The 18,749-nt window shown below is 37.3% G+C and overlaps 1 protein-coding gene across 1 annotated transcript in view; it reads right to left on the bottom strand.

Annotated features, from left to right (window-relative positions):
- The window catches only part of skap1 (src kinase associated phosphoprotein 1), a 51,809-nt gene extending 33,060 nt beyond the window's left edge, over positions 1-18,749 (bottom strand). Inside the window, exons 1-4 of the mRNA XM_017685915.2 lie at positions 18,541-18,749; positions 16,985-17,090; positions 15,513-15,535; positions 14,726-14,836 (exon numbers count right to left, since the gene is read on the bottom strand). Of these exons, the coding sequence (XP_017541404.1) occupies positions 14,726-14,836; positions 15,513-15,535; positions 16,985-17,090; positions 18,541-18,580 (280 nt within the window). The 5' untranslated portion in view covers positions 18,581-18,749. The remainder of the gene's footprint in view (positions 1-14,725; positions 14,837-15,512; positions 15,536-16,984; positions 17,091-18,540) is intronic.

The following is an 18,749-nucleotide window of genomic DNA, read 5'->3' as shown; positions in this document are numbered from 1 at the left end:
TTCAGCAGATCAGTAAGATGTGTTGGAGCCATCAGAGAACCATTCTTTGATACTGAGCAGAACCCTTTTACTAAGAGCGTACGTTGGAAATTGAAATGTAAAAGCACACATGTTGAAATAATGATTTTAAATTGTTGCTAGCTTGAACGTTCAGCTCCAGGGAAAATCTCAAAGTGATTTACATTATATGGTGGGTCTTTACATTTTGTGAAATGTTCTTTATATTCATGCATCTCATTTTCTTAAATGGTTCTTAAAAAGACAAACATTCAGAGGTTCTATAGGGAACAAAAAGAGGTTGTGTTGTATTACATGGCACCTTTAATATTATGAGTGTAGGAAAACAAAAGTAGGTTTACAATTAGAGTCATCATATTGTTGTGATGTCTATTGGTTAGTAAATCAGTATTTTATTTACTATTATTATTATTATTATCATTATTATTAATAACAGAAATAGTCCTGTATTTTCTGATACCTAACATAGAGAAACAGTTGATTGTCCATCATAATGGAAGCTCTTCTTCTTTCCACTGTCTTAAATTCTTAATCAAATCTGCTCCAGTGTGTAATTCATCTGCAGCTGTTTTGATTTGTACAGATAGAGCCTGCACTCTGAAATAGGTATGAGGGAGGTGAGACAGTCCACTGGCCTTTCTGTGTGTGTCGGTTAGCCGTGTGTGAGGCGAGCGTGAGGCTGACCTCAGGCTGAACCCTGACGATGAGGTGAAACAGAAGGCATTGGGGTCCCTGGGGGCCGAGGCCGAGGCTGGGGAGGAATGCTGATCAGGGAGAGAGTGAGTGGAATTGCCGTACTCTCCTGCGCTGCACTTGATTAGGAAAAAGGATCCACTCAGGGCATCCTTAACCCCCCCACACCCATGCCAATACTCAAACTGCATACAGCAACGAGCAAATTGACACATTTTTCCTCATTAAAGGCCAGGCTGTGGCCCCTGTGCATCGCCTCCACATCAGCAGTGATAACGCAGAGAGAGAAATAACGCAATACCAGACAGAGAGAGGGATGCCTCCACGAAAGCCACAATGGGAGGTAATCTTCCTTCAATTTTCCACATCAACAAGGGTTGATGCGTTTTGATTGCGAAAAATCTGTTATTCACCGAATGTGCATAGGCATGATGTACATATGATGCAGCCTGAAAAAGGCGCTGTATTCAACCATCTGCACTCCAGCATATTGAAGAGGATGAGGGTTGGTCTAGTCCCTCTAAGAGCTGCAGTGTTGCAGTGTTAGACACTTTAGAGGGCCAGAGCTGCTGCCTTGTTTTCTGCCTTTGATCACAAAATAAGGGCAGTTTATGAAATTTATGAAACAGCCCTGAGAAGGCTAGAGAAGAGGAACTCAGTGTGAGGAGAGCATAAGAGCTCAACACATTTCACTGCCTGCTTTATGACAACCACTCAAAAGTTTAACTGTAAGTGCTGTGAGTTTGTGTGTGACACATCACAGGAGCCCAGACTCAGCACCACAGAAACAGAGAGTTCTTGATTAACTGTTCATCAGTCATTTGTTTATAGTCTCAAATGAACTGAATTTATAAAAGCTGAATTGTTTATTGTGTGCTTATACATTATTTACAAAAATGGTAATTAAAGTCTGCAATGTTTCTGATATGAATGTGCATTTGTGTAATTGAAAAAAAAAACCAAAAAAAAAAACCATGGAAGGCCTTACACCCAATTTTTTAAAAATTCTGTAAATAAAGCAGAGCAATTTATAAAGTTAGTGACTTGTATATCAGAAAAAATTAGATTAAAATAATCTGAAGCTAATAAGTTTTGACTGGCATGAATTCACCCTCACATACAAGATGCATTATTAATAAACTTGTTTCTGCAAAATTACCATCAGCAATTATTAACCAAAAAGCACCAGAGTAATAACTCCATATTTAGGATTGTAATATATAAATAAAAAATTATAAATATTGGTGAATACTGTTGTTCTCATACACACCGATGCAATCACAAATTATATAGCAGCCTAAATTAAACGTAATTAAATAGTATTAAATATTATTAAATATAATTCAATTACATGAGGTGTAAATAAATTATCTCAGCCTTCAGCTCACAGACGGACAGAAGTCCAGCGGTCTGAGAGTCCGTGTTAGACTGTGAGTGTCCGAGTGTCCGCTGTTCTCTCATTGTCCCCGCTGATGAGCTGAGTTAGTAAACTGGTCTCAGTCCTCACAGGTACAAGAACCGCAGCCTGTCGGGCAAGAAGGAGAACAAAGACGCGCGATACCCCGCAGAAAAAGAAAAGAAGAAGGAGTTGGGGTCTTCCTCGGAGTGGCTGAGGGTCGTTTCAGAGCTGAGCTGAAGTGCGGAGAGGTTCAGAGTTCAGACTGAAGAAGAAGCAGAAGGAGATTCAGGAGAAGGCCTGAAACTACAGTGAGAGAGTCTGGAAAATCAGCGAGGAAGCTCATCTTACCGCACAGTGAAAACACAGAGGAGTGATGATGATGATGATGATGATTTAAAAAAATAATAACAACAATAATAATAATTGTTGTTGTTATTATTATTATTATTATTATTATTATTATTATTATTATTATTATTAATAATAATAATAAGATAAAGAAGATGAAAAAGAATAATTCTATTTGATGATTTAATGCATTTTAATGTATAATAAATCTAAATAAAGAATTAAAACTATAATAATGTGTAAAGTCGATACAGTTTTCAGTAAGACAGTAAACGGTCCTGTTCAGTAACGCCGTCTCAGTCTCTTTGGATTCTTCACGTCATTCTTCAGTAGTTTTAGCCTGTGAACGTCTCTCCAGACTTTCCATGAAGAAACACTGAATACAGGCAGGATTAGTGTTAGTCTTATTAATCACAAATAACCTGAATAAGTTCTTGAGTGAATTAATTCTGACCTCCTGTTTGAGTTTGGTGTTTAAAGCCTTTTATGTTTTTAATAGATCACAGTACAATTCGGTTAAACCTTATTCTGAAACCAGTGTTTTCAAATGTTTTACCGGCTGCTTTTTTCTTTGGCTGTGTTTTCAACAAGCCATCGTGTTTATTTACTTCTCTGTTATTCATTTTTCCCATTCATTTGTTTTCACGGGCTGAATGTGATCGTTGCCGTGTTTCCATTCAGTGTAGCGCGTTTCACTCAGCGTAGCCGACGGGCACGAGCATTATTCACGATCATAACCGTGAAACAGCTCCTGGTATTTTGTTTGTTCGGGCTTTTATAAACACTAGACTCCTTGTTAATATGACTGGAGAATTAGTATTCAGTGATCAGTGACTGCATGTTCGGCAATATCGTGAATATAATAACTTAAACAGCGTTGGAAACGTGAATTTTATTAGTAAACAGGTTAAAAGTGATGCGAAATGAATGCTAATATTACTCTAACATGCACTGTATTTATATCTGTGTAAATTCTCTGGCGCGCACATGCGGAGCTTTATCAATTCACATGACTGCTGGCCTAAAATGCGAACGCAGCTCCTTCATGAAAGATCACTTTTTAAAAACTATCTGGCTGCGGAATAATGTTTAATGGAGAAGAAACCTTGAGCATTTGAAATATTCTCACGCCTTCTCGTAACCAGATAAAACCTTAACACAAAACTTTTAATATCCACAAAATTGTTAAATGACTGGTCAAAATTTCACTGAGCTGCTGCTTGGTCTCTACTACAGCACTACCAGTGTGATAGTGTAAAGCTGAAGGTGTTGCACACATACATTTTATTCAGTCAGCAGATGCTGCATTGCTTTCAGGCCCGGTCCAAAGACAAGGCTGAGTGAGTGCTAATCTCACACTCATTCACAGGGACCGTGGTGATATTTATACATCTTATCTAGCTCGAGAACAGATCTGAAATGTTGCAGTGAGTTTTTCCAGTTGCACTGCTGTGTGGAAATGAAGGAAGACAGGGGAAGTCCCAGTGCAGTGTTTGTATTGGCTCTGCTTGGCCATGGACAGCAGCCAGCAGCCATCCCAGCATGAGGGATCACTCCTCCGTAAAGCCTCATCACTTTTTCACCTTGGCCTTTCACTGTTGTCCTGGCCCTCCCAGTCACAGTGCTAATCACACACGGCAGTGGTTACCATTGTCTTTTGTACAAAAGGTTAGGCCTTCAGCTTCCCCTGAATGAGCTTAATCTAATGGAAATTGATACTAGTAGTGTAATAACCAGCAATAAACATATTAAAATACACTTATAACATAAGTGTATTACCAGACTGTGCATTGTAATAAGTGTATTACCAGACTGTGCATTGTAATAAGTTTATTACCAGACTGTGCATTGTAATAAGTGTATTACCAGACTGTGCATTGTAATAAGTTTATTACCAGACTGTGCATTGTAATAAGTGTATTACCAGACTGTGCATTGTAATAAGTGTATTACCATAACATGTTACAGCAGTATGGCTGGATATGATATGTCACATATATTTACATTGATTAAAATGGTATAAATGTTCATATTTACATTTACAAATTATGCATAAGCTTTGTATATTTATACACATTTTATTATATATACAGTCTTGTGCAAACATTTGGGCACCCTTAGTCAAATGACATGTTCTGTTGATTTTTTAAGTGAAAATAAGTTACACGTCCTCTACAGAGAACACAAGTCTGCACATTTTAATACATTGTTACTGTTTATTTGTTTCTTCTACAGTTACTGTTAACATTTGTTAAACCAAGCAATGTGTGTACAGAATTGGCAGAAAATGTCATATTTAAGTCTGTTTCCTGCAAAAAAAAAAAAACTCACATATTTTCAGTTAGAAAATAAACAATATATGTTATTTGACTGGGGTGTACAAATGTTGTGTATGACTATATATAGCTGACATATACATTGCATGAAAAATATAAATGTACATACACTTTTTTAGACAAGCTGTTCTTGAAAGGAATAAGGCTGAGGAATTACATGACGTTACAATTTGAGATGACAGCCTTGCCATAAATCAGAAAACCACTGTAAAAATGGTTTAACATAAGCAGTGATTTAAGTTACATGTTATAATTTGACATCAGCAAATCATAGTGTACTCTTTATAGTAACTTGATTGAATACAGCATAAGCACAAAAAGATAAAAGAAGTCAGAAAAAGAGAACTCAGAGTCTCCACCGCAGAGCCATAACGTAACTAGCTCAGTCTAGTGTAATGATTGCCAAAATGGCACTGAGCTAAAACTCGAAACAGACACTGCGAGGACATTGGAACAGAATGTCTTTCCGCTGTGTGTACAGGCTCGCACACCTCTACGCTCTTCATTTATTTCCCTAAGAAAGCATCAGGCCACCTGGGCCTTGCATTGAAACTTCATCAATCTCAAGAAATGGAATCCAGTGGAGAGAAAAATCAAATTCTCATTTGCAAGATGGGGAAAGGGGGTGAGGGGGAGTGGGAGCGGGTGCTGACGGTACCTGGGCAGGCTAACCTCTCCATGAACCCGCAGCATTGAATTGTTTTGCCATTCGTCTTTGATACTGGCAGGCTACGAGGAAGATTAGACACTCTAGATTGGGACTTCCTATTCTGCCTGTTGTATACTTTCTGCATCATTAAAGACTTTCACTTCCTCATCTGATCTGACTGTTTGCTGAATCCTTTTTAAATACTGAATCAAATAAAAATGGAAAGGGCAAATTTTTGACCTTGACACATTGCTTTGTGTACCACGTCTGTACAAAAAGAAAAAAATGTACAAGAATTAGAGGAAAATAAAGATGTCAGAAATGTTCTTTAGAGTGATGCCATTGAAGACGCATATTTAAATGAATGTTTTTTTAAAGACCATTTTGTAAATGAAATACAGAACTGTGGGAAACCTTTTTTTATACTTCAAAAAACCTTAATGATGTGTTGTGCAACAACTGAAGGTTTTTCTAGAACTTTCAGAGGGGAATCCGCAGAAGATGATTCATTCAGATTTTTTTTGTCCTGGTGTCTAGGTAGATGCAGCCAATGGTCTCTCATTGGTTAGGACTTCAGGAGCTGAACTGAAGTCTTATTGCATCTCATTAATGACTAACATAGTTAGGAAGTGGCAGTGGAAGCAACAAATCATACTGATTTACAATGGACAGGACAAATTTTGTGAGAATTGTTTGGTCTTCTGGAAGTCCTGGTAACTACAAGTTAACAATGCTTTTCAATCAGATGTTGAAAATGGAAAACAGAATCAGCAGCTCTACAGCAGGATTCTGAAGGAGTTTTAAAACTACTACAAGGTCAATGCATGTTACAAGCTTCAACTAAAACATGGAATTTCTTTTACAAGCTTAAAGTATTGTGTAATCAAGAAGATTTGCCATTAGCTTTGCATTAACATTAGCTAACATGTTAATAAACTCCCATACAGGCGTTGGCAGAAGTAAACTTTATTACAGAGGTGTTTTCTTCCTTGTTTTTGACCAGATTTTGATATTTATGACTTACACTGAAGGACGTGTTCTAATAGTCATGGTTAGCCAAGGAGGACAATATGTCCACGCTGAAAAATGTATTTTTAAAAACACACAGTAAAATATCTTTTCATATATTTACAGCAGAGGCTGAGAGACAGCCAGCCTCCTTCATTTGAGTAACTATTTCTGGAGGAAATAAAGGTAAGATTGAGGGTTAAATGAAAGAAAGGAAATAGTCACAATTTCAGCCGCAGCACTGAAAACATTTTGGAGTATACTGAACTGTTGAACCCATGTGGCAGTGACGTACAAAATGTTTGTTTCTTCAAATATATTTTAGTTTCCAATTCATTCATTCATGTGGGGAGAAAGAAAGCAGAAGAAAAGTGAAAGAGATGGGATCATTGCCACTGAACTATTTACCATTTAACATTCTACCAACGCCTTATTGCTCAATGCACAATTAAGAATGATGGAAGGATAAGCATGGTGTGAGAGAATGAATGAATGAATAGACACATGGATAGTTGGATAAAATAAAAAAAGATAACAAACAAAGCTTCACATGTGCTCAGTAGCGAATTTTTCTGTCAAGCAGCTCATCCCTTCCTATCCAGAGAAACTTTATTTGACCTGTGCTGTTGCTATAGGAGTGGAGGTCAACAATGCAGCCACAGACAGAGTTCAGACAGGTCATAAAGTGACCAACACAACACTCAGGGGTCAAAAGTTCACAAGAGGGAAGAGGGTCCGCTCAAAGTCAGGCCACTCACAGAAACTGTCTTCAACTGTATGATTTAGAGCTTGACAAGAGCCTGAAAGGGTGAGTACCAGCAGATTAGAGCTTCCACTCAGCCTGCACATGTACCAGAGTGATTAAAACGAATCAACTGTTTGCTTTTGCAGATACTCAAAAAAAGATGCAGTGATTTTTACTTGATTCAAATATGTAGATATTTTATCTAAAGAATACACATAAATCAACACATCACAAAAAGTGAGAAAACTGACATAAAAACTACATGTTATATTCAATACAGTGCAAAGGTCAAAGAACATCTTTCATTTATTCAATCTCCAGTCAAAATGGCCATTAAGTTCAAGTTAGTTTTCAGGAGATATTCCTAAGGAGATTAGATATAAAATCATCCACTTATGTAAGGAAGGGTGAAGCTAAAGGAAAAGAAAAAAGAAAAACAATGGAGTTTTCAAAACAAGAGTTAAAAAATCACTGTAAGAAAAATTGGACTCCTAAGACCTGGTAGACCACAAAACCTGTCACCATCAGATAAACAGCACTCAAAGACAGAGGAGAAAATTAAGCTCCGTTTTTACTGTAGATCTGAAAAAATCCACAGGTGTTTCTGTCCATCTTTCTACTATGAGAAGACAACTCAACACTATGAGTCTCAAAGGATGTGAAGCTGTCAAGAAACCCTTAATTGAGAAAAGGAAACAGACAAAAAAGAAGGAAATTTATGAATCAAACAAAGACGCTGCTTTATTTCAGGACAAGAGTCTACACCTCAACATTACTGAATGAGTTTGGGATTATGTAAATTGTAAGAGGCAGAAAATGTAATCAACTTCTAAGACTGAATTTGGCATTGTGGAAAAATATCCTTGCAGATTTCTTAGAAAAAAAAATTGAAAGCAAATCTGCAGAAAAGAAGCCATAATAAAGACAAATGGTGGATACACTGACAATAAAATTTGACATTGTGTTTAGTTGTTGAGACATACTGGCTGTTTTAACATTCAATAAATGAAAGGTGGTCTTTGAATACAGTGATATTGAATAAGTTTCAGTGCCCCTACTGAATTACATGTTGATTTTCTAAAGGAAAATAAGTTACATATCATCTACAGAGAACACACTTCTGCACAATTTACTGTTTATTTACTGAACTAAATTAAATCTGTAATAAAAAAAGTTATGGCATATTTTACGCATTTTATTTTTTCAAATGTGTTAAACAATATGTAAAACAAATAAACAAAAAGGGTGCACTAAAATTACCACAAAAATGCAGCTTATTTTTTAAAAATTGTTCCCTGCAGAGGATGCGCTAACTTTTAATTTGACAGAGGTGTTCAAGTTGTGTATTTATTTTTTCAGTGCATGACTGATAACTGTACATGTATGAGGTTACCATGGCAGCATAACAGTTGGAGGCCAAAAAAAGGTAAGAAAGAAGGATGGCAAGAAAGAAAATGACATAACAGGTTTATGTACACACACATAGGCAGCCATAGTAAGTTAAGAACATCACTGACAAAACCTCTTTTCAACTCTCCAGGGATTAATTACAGCAATCAATTCACTAACCAACACATCCATTAATTTAGGCCCTGTAATCCTCTGACAAAATCAAATTTACATCTTGATCTAATTTACAATAGAGATTCAGCAGAACTGAGATTCCTTTCCTACACTCTGATTGGTTTCTCCTGGATTGCTGTTGGGCCACTGTGAGCTGAGATAACAGCATTGGAAGGGGCTTTTGTTTCAAAGCATAAATCAGTCAGTGAGCACAAAGGGGCTCGGCCATGTGCAGCGTCTGATACCACCCAGCCACTTCTACACATGCGCGCACACACACACACACACACACACACACACACACACACACACACACACACACACACACACACACACACACCCACACCCCATGACCTCTCTAACTGTACACATTCTGTCTACAATATACTGACTGAAAGACGGGGCATAAACAAGGAACTCATCTAAACTTAAGAGGCTACACTGTTAACATAAAAACAAAGGCGCCAAAAAGGGTTGACAGCATAGACAAACCTCTTTTGCTTTTGTGTTCCATCTACTGAAGGGGAATCAAAAGAGGTTCTTCAGTGGCATCACTCCAAAGAGCTGTCTTTTTTAGCCATTATTTTTAAGGGCGACATTTTAATGTGTTTTGGGGGGTTTTGTCTCTCATGTGGTCAAGTCAGTATCTAAAATATTAAGAATAAAGGTGTAATTTTTGGTCTCCTAATGAAACTTGCAATGCATGATTTAGGGAACTGGGAACCATTTTCAAAATGTAAAGAACTTCTACATAATCTAGAGGCTCCAGGAAGAACCCTTAAATCTTTGAACCCTTAAAAGGTTCTTCCTGCTCACAAATCTTTTTTGATCATGGGTTCTCAGGGAACTTAGAGCAGTTCTTATATGCTATTGTGCACAGAACCCTCTGCAGCACCTTTATGTCGCTAAAGATCTACTGTAACAGAGGGTTCCTCAAGGCCTGTAGGACTTGCTGTCATCCAGACGGTGTTGCGGAGAGGCTGCAGGCACGGCCGGGTCAACCGTGCGGTCTGCGGGTGAAACTCAGTTCACATTACCATACAGACAGGGGCGCTGACAATGGAGCGCCCATCTGTTCCTGTCAGCCATAACAAATCTGGTGTCAGGCTGCTCTCTCTGGAGATGAGGAGGCAGTCCTTGCTAAATGAAATCACACTGACTCCTCCTGCCAGCCAGCCAAGCGCCCTCGTCCTCTGCCCAAAGTAGCGAGACAAACTCAACTTCCTGCCCAAACAAGCGGCACAGTGACATCACAGCACTAAAGAATGTCTGAACTAAATTCACCCTGCATTATCATAGACTCACTGTGAATGTATCAGCCTTGGAGATTATCGACTCAATCAAGTCCTTCAAATCACATACAGCGATATCAAACCATATTTATGTTTTTATTTATTTATTTTTCTCTCAATCAAGCCCCTGCCCACCCCCCAAAAAAACAAGGTTTTATTCCAGAGGGAGCTCTCAGCATGGTCTGTGAAATGGGTAAGAAAATGAATGAATTTGAATACTGAAAAGCCTAAGAAGTCCCTCAGTTAAGCGAATGAACACGATTTCCATAACTATATTCATCTCTGCTGTTCAAATTCCAAAACGTCCATAAACATTTTCTCAAAGGTCCCGGCATGAGATTCAACATTGGTGAACTAAACATGAACCCTGAACTGCACTTGCCCCCTTCGGTCATTATCTTTATTAAAAGAGTGACATGATGTGAATCCCCACACAAGCTACAACCCCCCCCCCCCCCCCCCCCCCCCCACCCCCCCAACTTACACTGCTCCTTTTTCTTGCAGCTGTATCAAAAGAACACACAGTTTTCACTCTTTTTTCTACATTTTAAAACTACCAAATGAGTGTGTTGAAAAAATAATGCTCACCCGGGTGAAACAGCATCATATTACTGTGCAAAGTGATATTTTGAAACAGTTATAGCTTATAAAAACATATTTCAGTGAAAGCATTGTTATTATAATGAAATAATGATAAATGATAATGATAAAACTGATCTGAAGTTCAAAAGTAGCAGGTTACTAACACTACTTAAGTACAGAGTGATTTAGAGAAGTGCCGCAGAACTTCAGTGTCTATGAATGTTTTTCAAGCTGTTCTCTTTTAGATGGTCTAAAATGATTCAATAAACCCCAAAAGTCCAATCACAAAGCACAAAAAGGAATTAGTAACTCAATGTTAATGACTAAAATGTAGCTGGGTAAAAATAAATGAAGAACACACTTGAGTACAATTATAATTTGAAAACATTCCGACCAGCACAAATGTCCAAAATTATACTTACCTACATGGAAGGGAATCCCCACATTTACTACCTACGTACAGATTAGTATGACATTTTAGTTATGCCACTGCTTTCTTTTGAAAAACCATCATCCTACTCTCTTTCACTTTTCCTCTCTGAAATCAAAAACTGTTTGAAAATAGTTCACCTTATTTGCTGTTTCAGGAGGAGTATAGACACAAATTGACATTTTTTTCTAATTTAACACTGGTGGAGGTCTCTACTTTATAAACCTGCAATCTCTTCACCCCCCCTCCCAAAAAAAACCTTGCAGTGGCAGATAAGTGATCAGTGGAGAGGGGAGCAGACACAGCCCCTCAGGTACAAGCTTGTGTTTCAGGCCCAGCTGCTAAAAGAGAAACTATAGGGATGACGATCAGTCATTGCTCTGGCCTGGAGCAAGAGCCAGCGTAGTCTCTCTGTAAACTGGTTTCTGCTGATAGAAACCAGTCAGCACACCAGACTGTGCACAGATAAAGCACCCCGGCCTTTTGCACTCTGCTTTACATCTTCTCTCACCGTGTGACTCATTAATACCTTCTCTATTTGCACCTTGAGTCATGTTTTTTATGTTTGTCAATATGTTGTTGTGATAAAACTTTGGTAACTTTACAGAAGAAAAAAACATGCTTTACTTTGAATGCAAATTTTATGTAAAAGCATCGTATTCTAAGTCCTTTGTGCTAGTTCATTCACTATGAAAGCAGCTGCTGTTTCAACATTCCACTTTTAACCAAACAGCTAACAAAATGAATACTGTAACAACATGTTCAAACACTTCAGGTTTTGCTGATTTGCTGATTTTGCTGAGTGGAAATAAGTTAAATGTGGCATTTTCTGCTAATTGTAGTTTAACTAATACCTGTCTCAATGTTAAATTTGACACAATGGAAAAAATATATATAAAATGTGGCATAACTTTCACACAGGCCACATTTCAGGTTTTATTTTTGTTTCCAATATGTAAAATTCAGCAAATAAACAGTAATTGTGCATTAAAATGTGTAGACGTTTGTAAAAGATGTCTGAGAGAAGACAACAAAACAAGTCATTTGACTTGGGGTGCCCAAACATTTGCATAAGCCTGTAAATGCAAACCCATAGGCAAACACCAAAGCACCAACAGCATACCACTGGAAAGCCCTAAGGACCCTCCAGAGCCAGACAGAGGTCATTAATGACAGCAATTCAGATTTTTGTCCACTAGAGGATGCTCTTCATTCCTTTTCTTTTGAAGCTACCCAGACAACAGTGACAGCCACCCACTCCTCCTCCCCCACTTCTCCTTCTCCATATCCCACTGGCACGCAGCACAGGCGTGGGAATCCACTAGAGGGTGATCTGTTACCAAACACCTCCACCACACTGTAGTTTATCATCACTCTGCCCAATAAAACCCCCACATCCTTCAAAGATAATGCTCCCTAATGTGCTAAAGAGGCTAGGTACATCTTGCATGCTTACTCTCAAATGACTTGATTGCATATACAGCTTACTACATACATGCATATCAGAAAGGACGGCTAAATGATTGGTGTAACCTTTCACTTGACCTGTTTACTGCTGATCCAACTCTCATACTACTTCAACAGCTGCTACTGTAGCTAAACTGATTGACTCTTGTGTGCTCTGTACAAATGCAACTACATGACATGTTTCGAAAACTCATTCAAGCAGAGGTGGGTGAACAGACTACAACTGTCAAGTAAAAGTATCTGTGAGAAAATGGCCTTACATAACAGCAAAAGCATCCTTCAAAAAAGCGACTCCTTAAATAGAGGTATAAACATAACAGGTCAAGTCCCAGGGGAATTCCAACAATTTTTCTAAACCTGGGCATAGGTCAAACATTGATGTAAACAAAGTAATCCAGAGTAGTAGGTGTGAAATGCTCTGTTGCAGAAGAACTTGACAAGTCAAAAAATTTTACAACAGTAGGAACAAGACGTCTGAAGAGTTTGTTGCTTGTAAAAGCCACTTCACAGAAAATCATTACAAGAAATGCACATGTTTCTGATGGCTGAGACATAGTTTCGCAACAATCTTTTGGTTTAAAACATATTTTTAATAGACTCATGGCATTTTAAAAGAACCCCAAAAGTTAAAAGTGTGACCAATCAGAAAGCATTGCAGATGCACCAAAATAAAAAAGAATTATTTATGAAATATTCACGCCTAAAGTGTAACTGAGTAAAAAGCTGATTCCCTTTCTCACAAATGAACATAAGAAGAAGTAACATTTTTAGAATTTGAAAATATGCAGAGACGTACAAATTCAGCCAAATGTCACTTGAATACAGGTGGGTAGCACTGTCATCTCACAGCAAGAAGAACCTGGCCTTGACTTGCTGGGCGACCAGGATCCTTTCTGAGTTTGCATGTTCTCCCTGTGTCTGCGTGGGTTTCCTCCCACAGTCCAAAGACATGCAGTCAGGCCGATTGAACATGCTAAATTGCCCCTAGGTGTGAGTGCGTGAGTGAATGTGTATGTCCGTCTGTCTATCTACCCTGCAATGGACTGACGACCTGTCCAGGGTGTATCCTGCCTTCCACTCAATGGGACAGCTAGGATAGGCTCCAACACCCCCTGTGATCTTCTAAGTAGCTTAAAAGATGTGTGTGTGTGTATTACTTGACTACATGTACAGTACTGTGCAAAAGTCAGACACCAGCCCTTATTTATTTAATTTGAAGTTAATACAGCCATTATGTACAAGTTATTAATTTTTCAATGCCAGGAGAGCAGAAAACACATATTTAAGAGAAAATTACACAGAAGCCACAACGACTAAATATAATATCATAGATATGTTGTGTGTCTGCCCTTTGCCTATAATTATAGCTCCCATTCTTTTCAGGACGTCAGAAATTCAGTCAGAAATCTCCACAACGCCAAAGTTTGATGATGATTCAAATAATCCCAAACACATTCAGTGATGTTGAGGCCTGGACTGGGGTGGCCAGTCATTGTTCTGAGACCATCAATAGCTTCTGTGATTGATTCGCAACTTTCTTTTTTGTCTGTTTCATTTTCCTCAGTAAGAGTTTCTTGGCAGCTACACAACCTTTCAGGTTCAGAGCATCGTCTTCTTACAGCGGAAGGATATAGTTTTGGTAGTCTACAAAGTCCTGTATGGTTGTCAGGAGTCCTATTCTCTCTACATCCTTCAGTCATTTGTTCAACTCTAGCTTTGGAAACCTCTGTTTTTACTTTCCTTTGATTTTTTTTTTTTTTTTTTTAATGTTGTTTATTTGATGGTGACAGTTTTGATGGTCTGGTTTTGGTTTTATTTGGTTGTTAGGATTCACATTTCTTCTGTATCTGGCAACATTTTAAAATTATATTTTGAAATGTATTTTCCTTTAACTTTCCTCTTCCTTACACAAGTGGATGATCTTGTATCTAATTTTCTCCGAAATATCTCCTGAAAAAAAACGAATAACTTGTATTTATGGCTGTTTTGTCAGGACATTTTATAGGTGAAGGGTGGTCTGACTTTTGCACAATAAGCGTGTGAATGTAACTAGTTGCTACACTGTGGTCAAGCATTGTAGGACTGAAGCTTGAAATTCAAAGAAAGGAATCAATGGAAGATGGTACCTGACAAGGGGACCAGCTCTTACATCACACTCAATTGAACACACACAACACAAGGAGGTCTGGACTCACATTCGGGTGCAGCGTCCTCCTGGTAGTCCGAAGCCACAGACAGATCATCAGAAGGGGCAGAACGTCCCAGGCTAGAGCTGTGGTTGTCATCTGAATTGTCCTCCCCTCCAGCTACAGGAGAAAAGTGAATAAATAAATAAAAGCTGTAAGCAGAGTTTGCGCATGAGGTTTACACTTGTATTTATTTAAATGGACATTGCTGAGACAGGACTGCTGTCTTTTAAATCATAAACTGTTTGCACATTTTGTAAACTGTTCTGGATAAGAGTGTCAAATAAGAATTGTCTTTGAGTATCTGGACACTGCATTTGATGAGCATGATGAATGATGTAAAATATCACAAAGACAGAGTGATTGAATGCTGAGTTATGCAAAAAAGTAATCAACTGCAAATTTCTAATTGCTTCTTTTAAACTGTAATGGAATTGGTTTACTTACTGCTACCTGGAAAACGTACCAACTGGAAAGTCCAATATTTATAAATATCATTTATAAATTATAAATGTCTTGCCTTTGAAAAAGACATTTGCATGACTAAAATTATAATGAACTAATTCTATTTGAAAGCAAAGGAATAGAAACAGGTTGGGGCTTTCCTCTTCTTCAGCGCAGGGATCTTTAGCCATATGTAACACAGTTCTTCATACATTAGTAACTGTAATTAGTACAAGAATGTAAACTGCAATGTGTTACATTATATTGTTTAGGGAAAAAGAAATTTCGCTACCATGTCATTCTTATGGTAAAAGTCAGTTAAAACAATAACCAACCATAAGCATTCACTTACTGTAGGGGAATTCCTCTGGATTTCTGTAAAGACGGATTTAAACAGAATTATAAAGAGACAAGATAAAATGATCTCTTCAAAAAGAAATGAATCAAACATGCTCCTAAATTACCTTCAGCTGTGCTTCTGATGCTATTTCTTAATGGAGGATGGTTACAATTACTCGACCAAATATTTTCATTACTTTTTTTGTATTTCACAAGAGATGTTATTTGAGATTGAACAGTGAGTGTATTTGATTTCCAATTGATTATTCTGAGGGAACACTGTACTTGAATGAATGTTTAAATCAACATTCATAAAGTATAAATGTTTTACACAATGTTAATATGGACTACTATGTCATTTTGCTCAGATATAATTTTCAAAATAAAAGAGCCCATTTTTCATTTCTGGACAGCCAAAATAAAATGACATGTCATCCCACCTTTGAAAAAAGTGCAAAAGGCACATTTTGCTTAGAAGTTTCAACTTTTTTTTTATTATTTGTTTTTTCTTAAGCATTTGTTTTTTCTACATTGCTGTTCTTTCTCCTTTATACTCTATGTTTTCTTTACACTTTTATTGTACATAAGGTTAACAGTCTATAAATGTATGAGGAAAATGTTATTAGGTTTAGTTTAGTTTAGTTAAAAAAAATAAATTATATATTATACATTCAGTTTAAATCAACATTCAAAAAGTATATATGTTTTACATGACATTAATATGGACTACTCTCTCTGTGCTCTCACTGTACTGTATTCTCACTGAGTACAGTGAGAAAGTAGTCCATATTAATGTCATGTAAAACATATATGCTTTTTGAATGTTGATTTAAACATTTATAAACATGTTATGGAGTGTTTATGTAAGATGTTGTGAATGAGTAACGTAGACACCCTTCAGGTAAAGTGTTACCGTGAGTGTTATGAATTATTTATGTTTAAAATAAAACCCATCTCCACCTTTTAACACAGTAATTATTGACATTTCCTGTCACTCACAAAGCTTCAGCTCAGCCAATGAACCTTTCATTGCTTTTTACCTGTATGTGCCCTCCCAGAGTGGATTATTGAGTAGGCTGCTAAATTCTACAGTGGAAACAAGAAAACACTTCTGCTGCTCTATAAAACCCCTTATTTCAGCACCACACGCCACAAAACCACAACGACAAGCACAACTGGTGCAGCAAGTGCAAGAAGAACAAAGCAAGAAGGGAACTTCCTGTGTTATTGTTCAACATGTTTCATTTAAACATTGTCTTTTTTTCAAAGGTTGCGATTAGCTAGTTGATTTTCAAGCTACATTTCAAATATTTTATTTGCTAAATTTTCATTTTTAAAATGTCAGTTAAAATTTTGAGTTCAAAACAAATGAGACATAAGATTTTAAAATGTGTCTACTAAGGCTTTTTAGTCACATGGCCCTTAGTATTTGATAGGGACTGAGGAGGTGGCTGTTCAAATTCTGAAAGCCTATGAAGTTCTTACTTGTTGTGGACGACTCGAAAGTTGTTCAGAAGAATTTCCCTTGCTTCGTAAGCATGCTTACTGAGGTTCTCGTCCTGCAGAATGCTGGAGACAAACAGCTCACAATCTGATAAAAGATCACACATTCACTGAACAACTGAGGAAGCAAAACTAAACCTAACTGACCAAATTAGAGAATGGAAACATTCATGAGTGGAAAACACAGTTCAGATCCAGAGTTGTGATGTTTTCTATGCACAAACACGTTGCCTTTCAACTGATGTCTCTTATATGTAAAAACTCTCCAAAAGAACAAGTTGGAAATACCAGCTCATGCAAATGTTATAAACGTCAGTACGTACAACTGACAGTGGCTTCTTTTGTGTGTATGAATGAATGAATGAAGATGTTAATCTACAGGTGGCCACCCTCATGGAAAAGCAAGTAGTACAAAATGTTTTCATCTGATCTGATCTCAACACAGTAATAGTAAATCCAGAATAGTATAGCCTCATCTTGTTCTGTGCAAAACTAATGGTAATTACACTGGCCATAGACTAGGTTTTAAGAAGGGTTTTCTTGGGGAGATGACATAGAAGAGCCGCTTTTGGTCCTTTAAAGAACCTTTAAATCAACTGCTCTTAAAAAGACCCATTATTGTACATGTAAAGAAGAACATTTTTAAAGTTCAAAGAACCTCCGCACAATGTAAAGGCTCTATACCACTCTTTTTTTCGCTGATGTCTAAGATCGGATTTAAAAGACAATTCAACCAGTTTTTCAGCTGTTTTGCTAAATGTGATTAATATGGTGGAAACAAAGCTATTCAGAGTTGTTTGATATGAAACAATCTAGAGAAACTTACTAAGTCTGAATCTTTCACAGTGGTGGTGATAAAAACCAGGCACTCAAAGAGTTATATGTTCCTAAAGCTCCTTCACAGAAAGTTGTTACCTAAAATGGTTATGAATGTGCTGCCTGGTGTCTGAGACATTTTTTTGGTATGTTTTGAGATTGAGGTTAAATCCTAATACACATACTTTAAGTGGAGTGTAGAGTACCACATGCAGGAAGTTATAAGATTTACCATTATTTTACCACTATCAACAATACATACATGATCTCTGAAGACATGTATAGGTTCACAGGTGGTGTTGGATAGTAAATAAACTCGCTATATTTGTGCTCTAGACATCATGACCCCTGATTCTATCACCAGCATTGTTAAGTAATCCATGAGTGTCCAAGAGTCCATGAGTTTCTCTAGAAAAGCATTTGACATCAAAACATTCTGAATGACTTTTTTCTCAACAACATGATCTTGAAATCAGCGTAATTTCTTTTTAAGCATGATTATTAGCGTTACAAGAGCAAATGTGAGATGTTAAGCAGAAATGACTACAACATGCAAAAAATAAAAGCCTGCCATTTATGTTTTCACTGATTTACCAAGCATTCATGTATTCAACAGTACATAATAATTAAAGTTTTAAAAGCATCACTGAATCAGCCCTTATTATATATTTTCCTTTTTGAACAGACAAAAGCATATTAATGAGACACTGTTAGTGTTTTACCTGCTAGAAGTCTCCTGATATCTTCAGAAATTGTCCCCATAAGTGCTCTGAAAGTAAAAGTCCACTGAAAAGTTTGGCCTGTCCTACCTTCTTATGTTTCTTTGCATAAAAAATTAAAGGTTCAGGGCCTCTGAGTGTGAATGTTGTCTCCACAGCATACCTCACTGGTACTAACGTAGCTCACTGCTTCTAAGAGTGAAGTGATGGCA

Source organism: Pygocentrus nattereri, chromosome 13 (assembly GCF_015220715.1).
Source record: "Pygocentrus nattereri isolate fPygNat1 chromosome 13, fPygNat1.pri, whole genome shotgun sequence".
NCBI lineage: Eukaryota > Metazoa > Chordata > Actinopteri > Characiformes > Serrasalmidae > Pygocentrus > Pygocentrus nattereri.
This window is presented reverse-complemented; position numbering and strand designations above follow the sequence as displayed.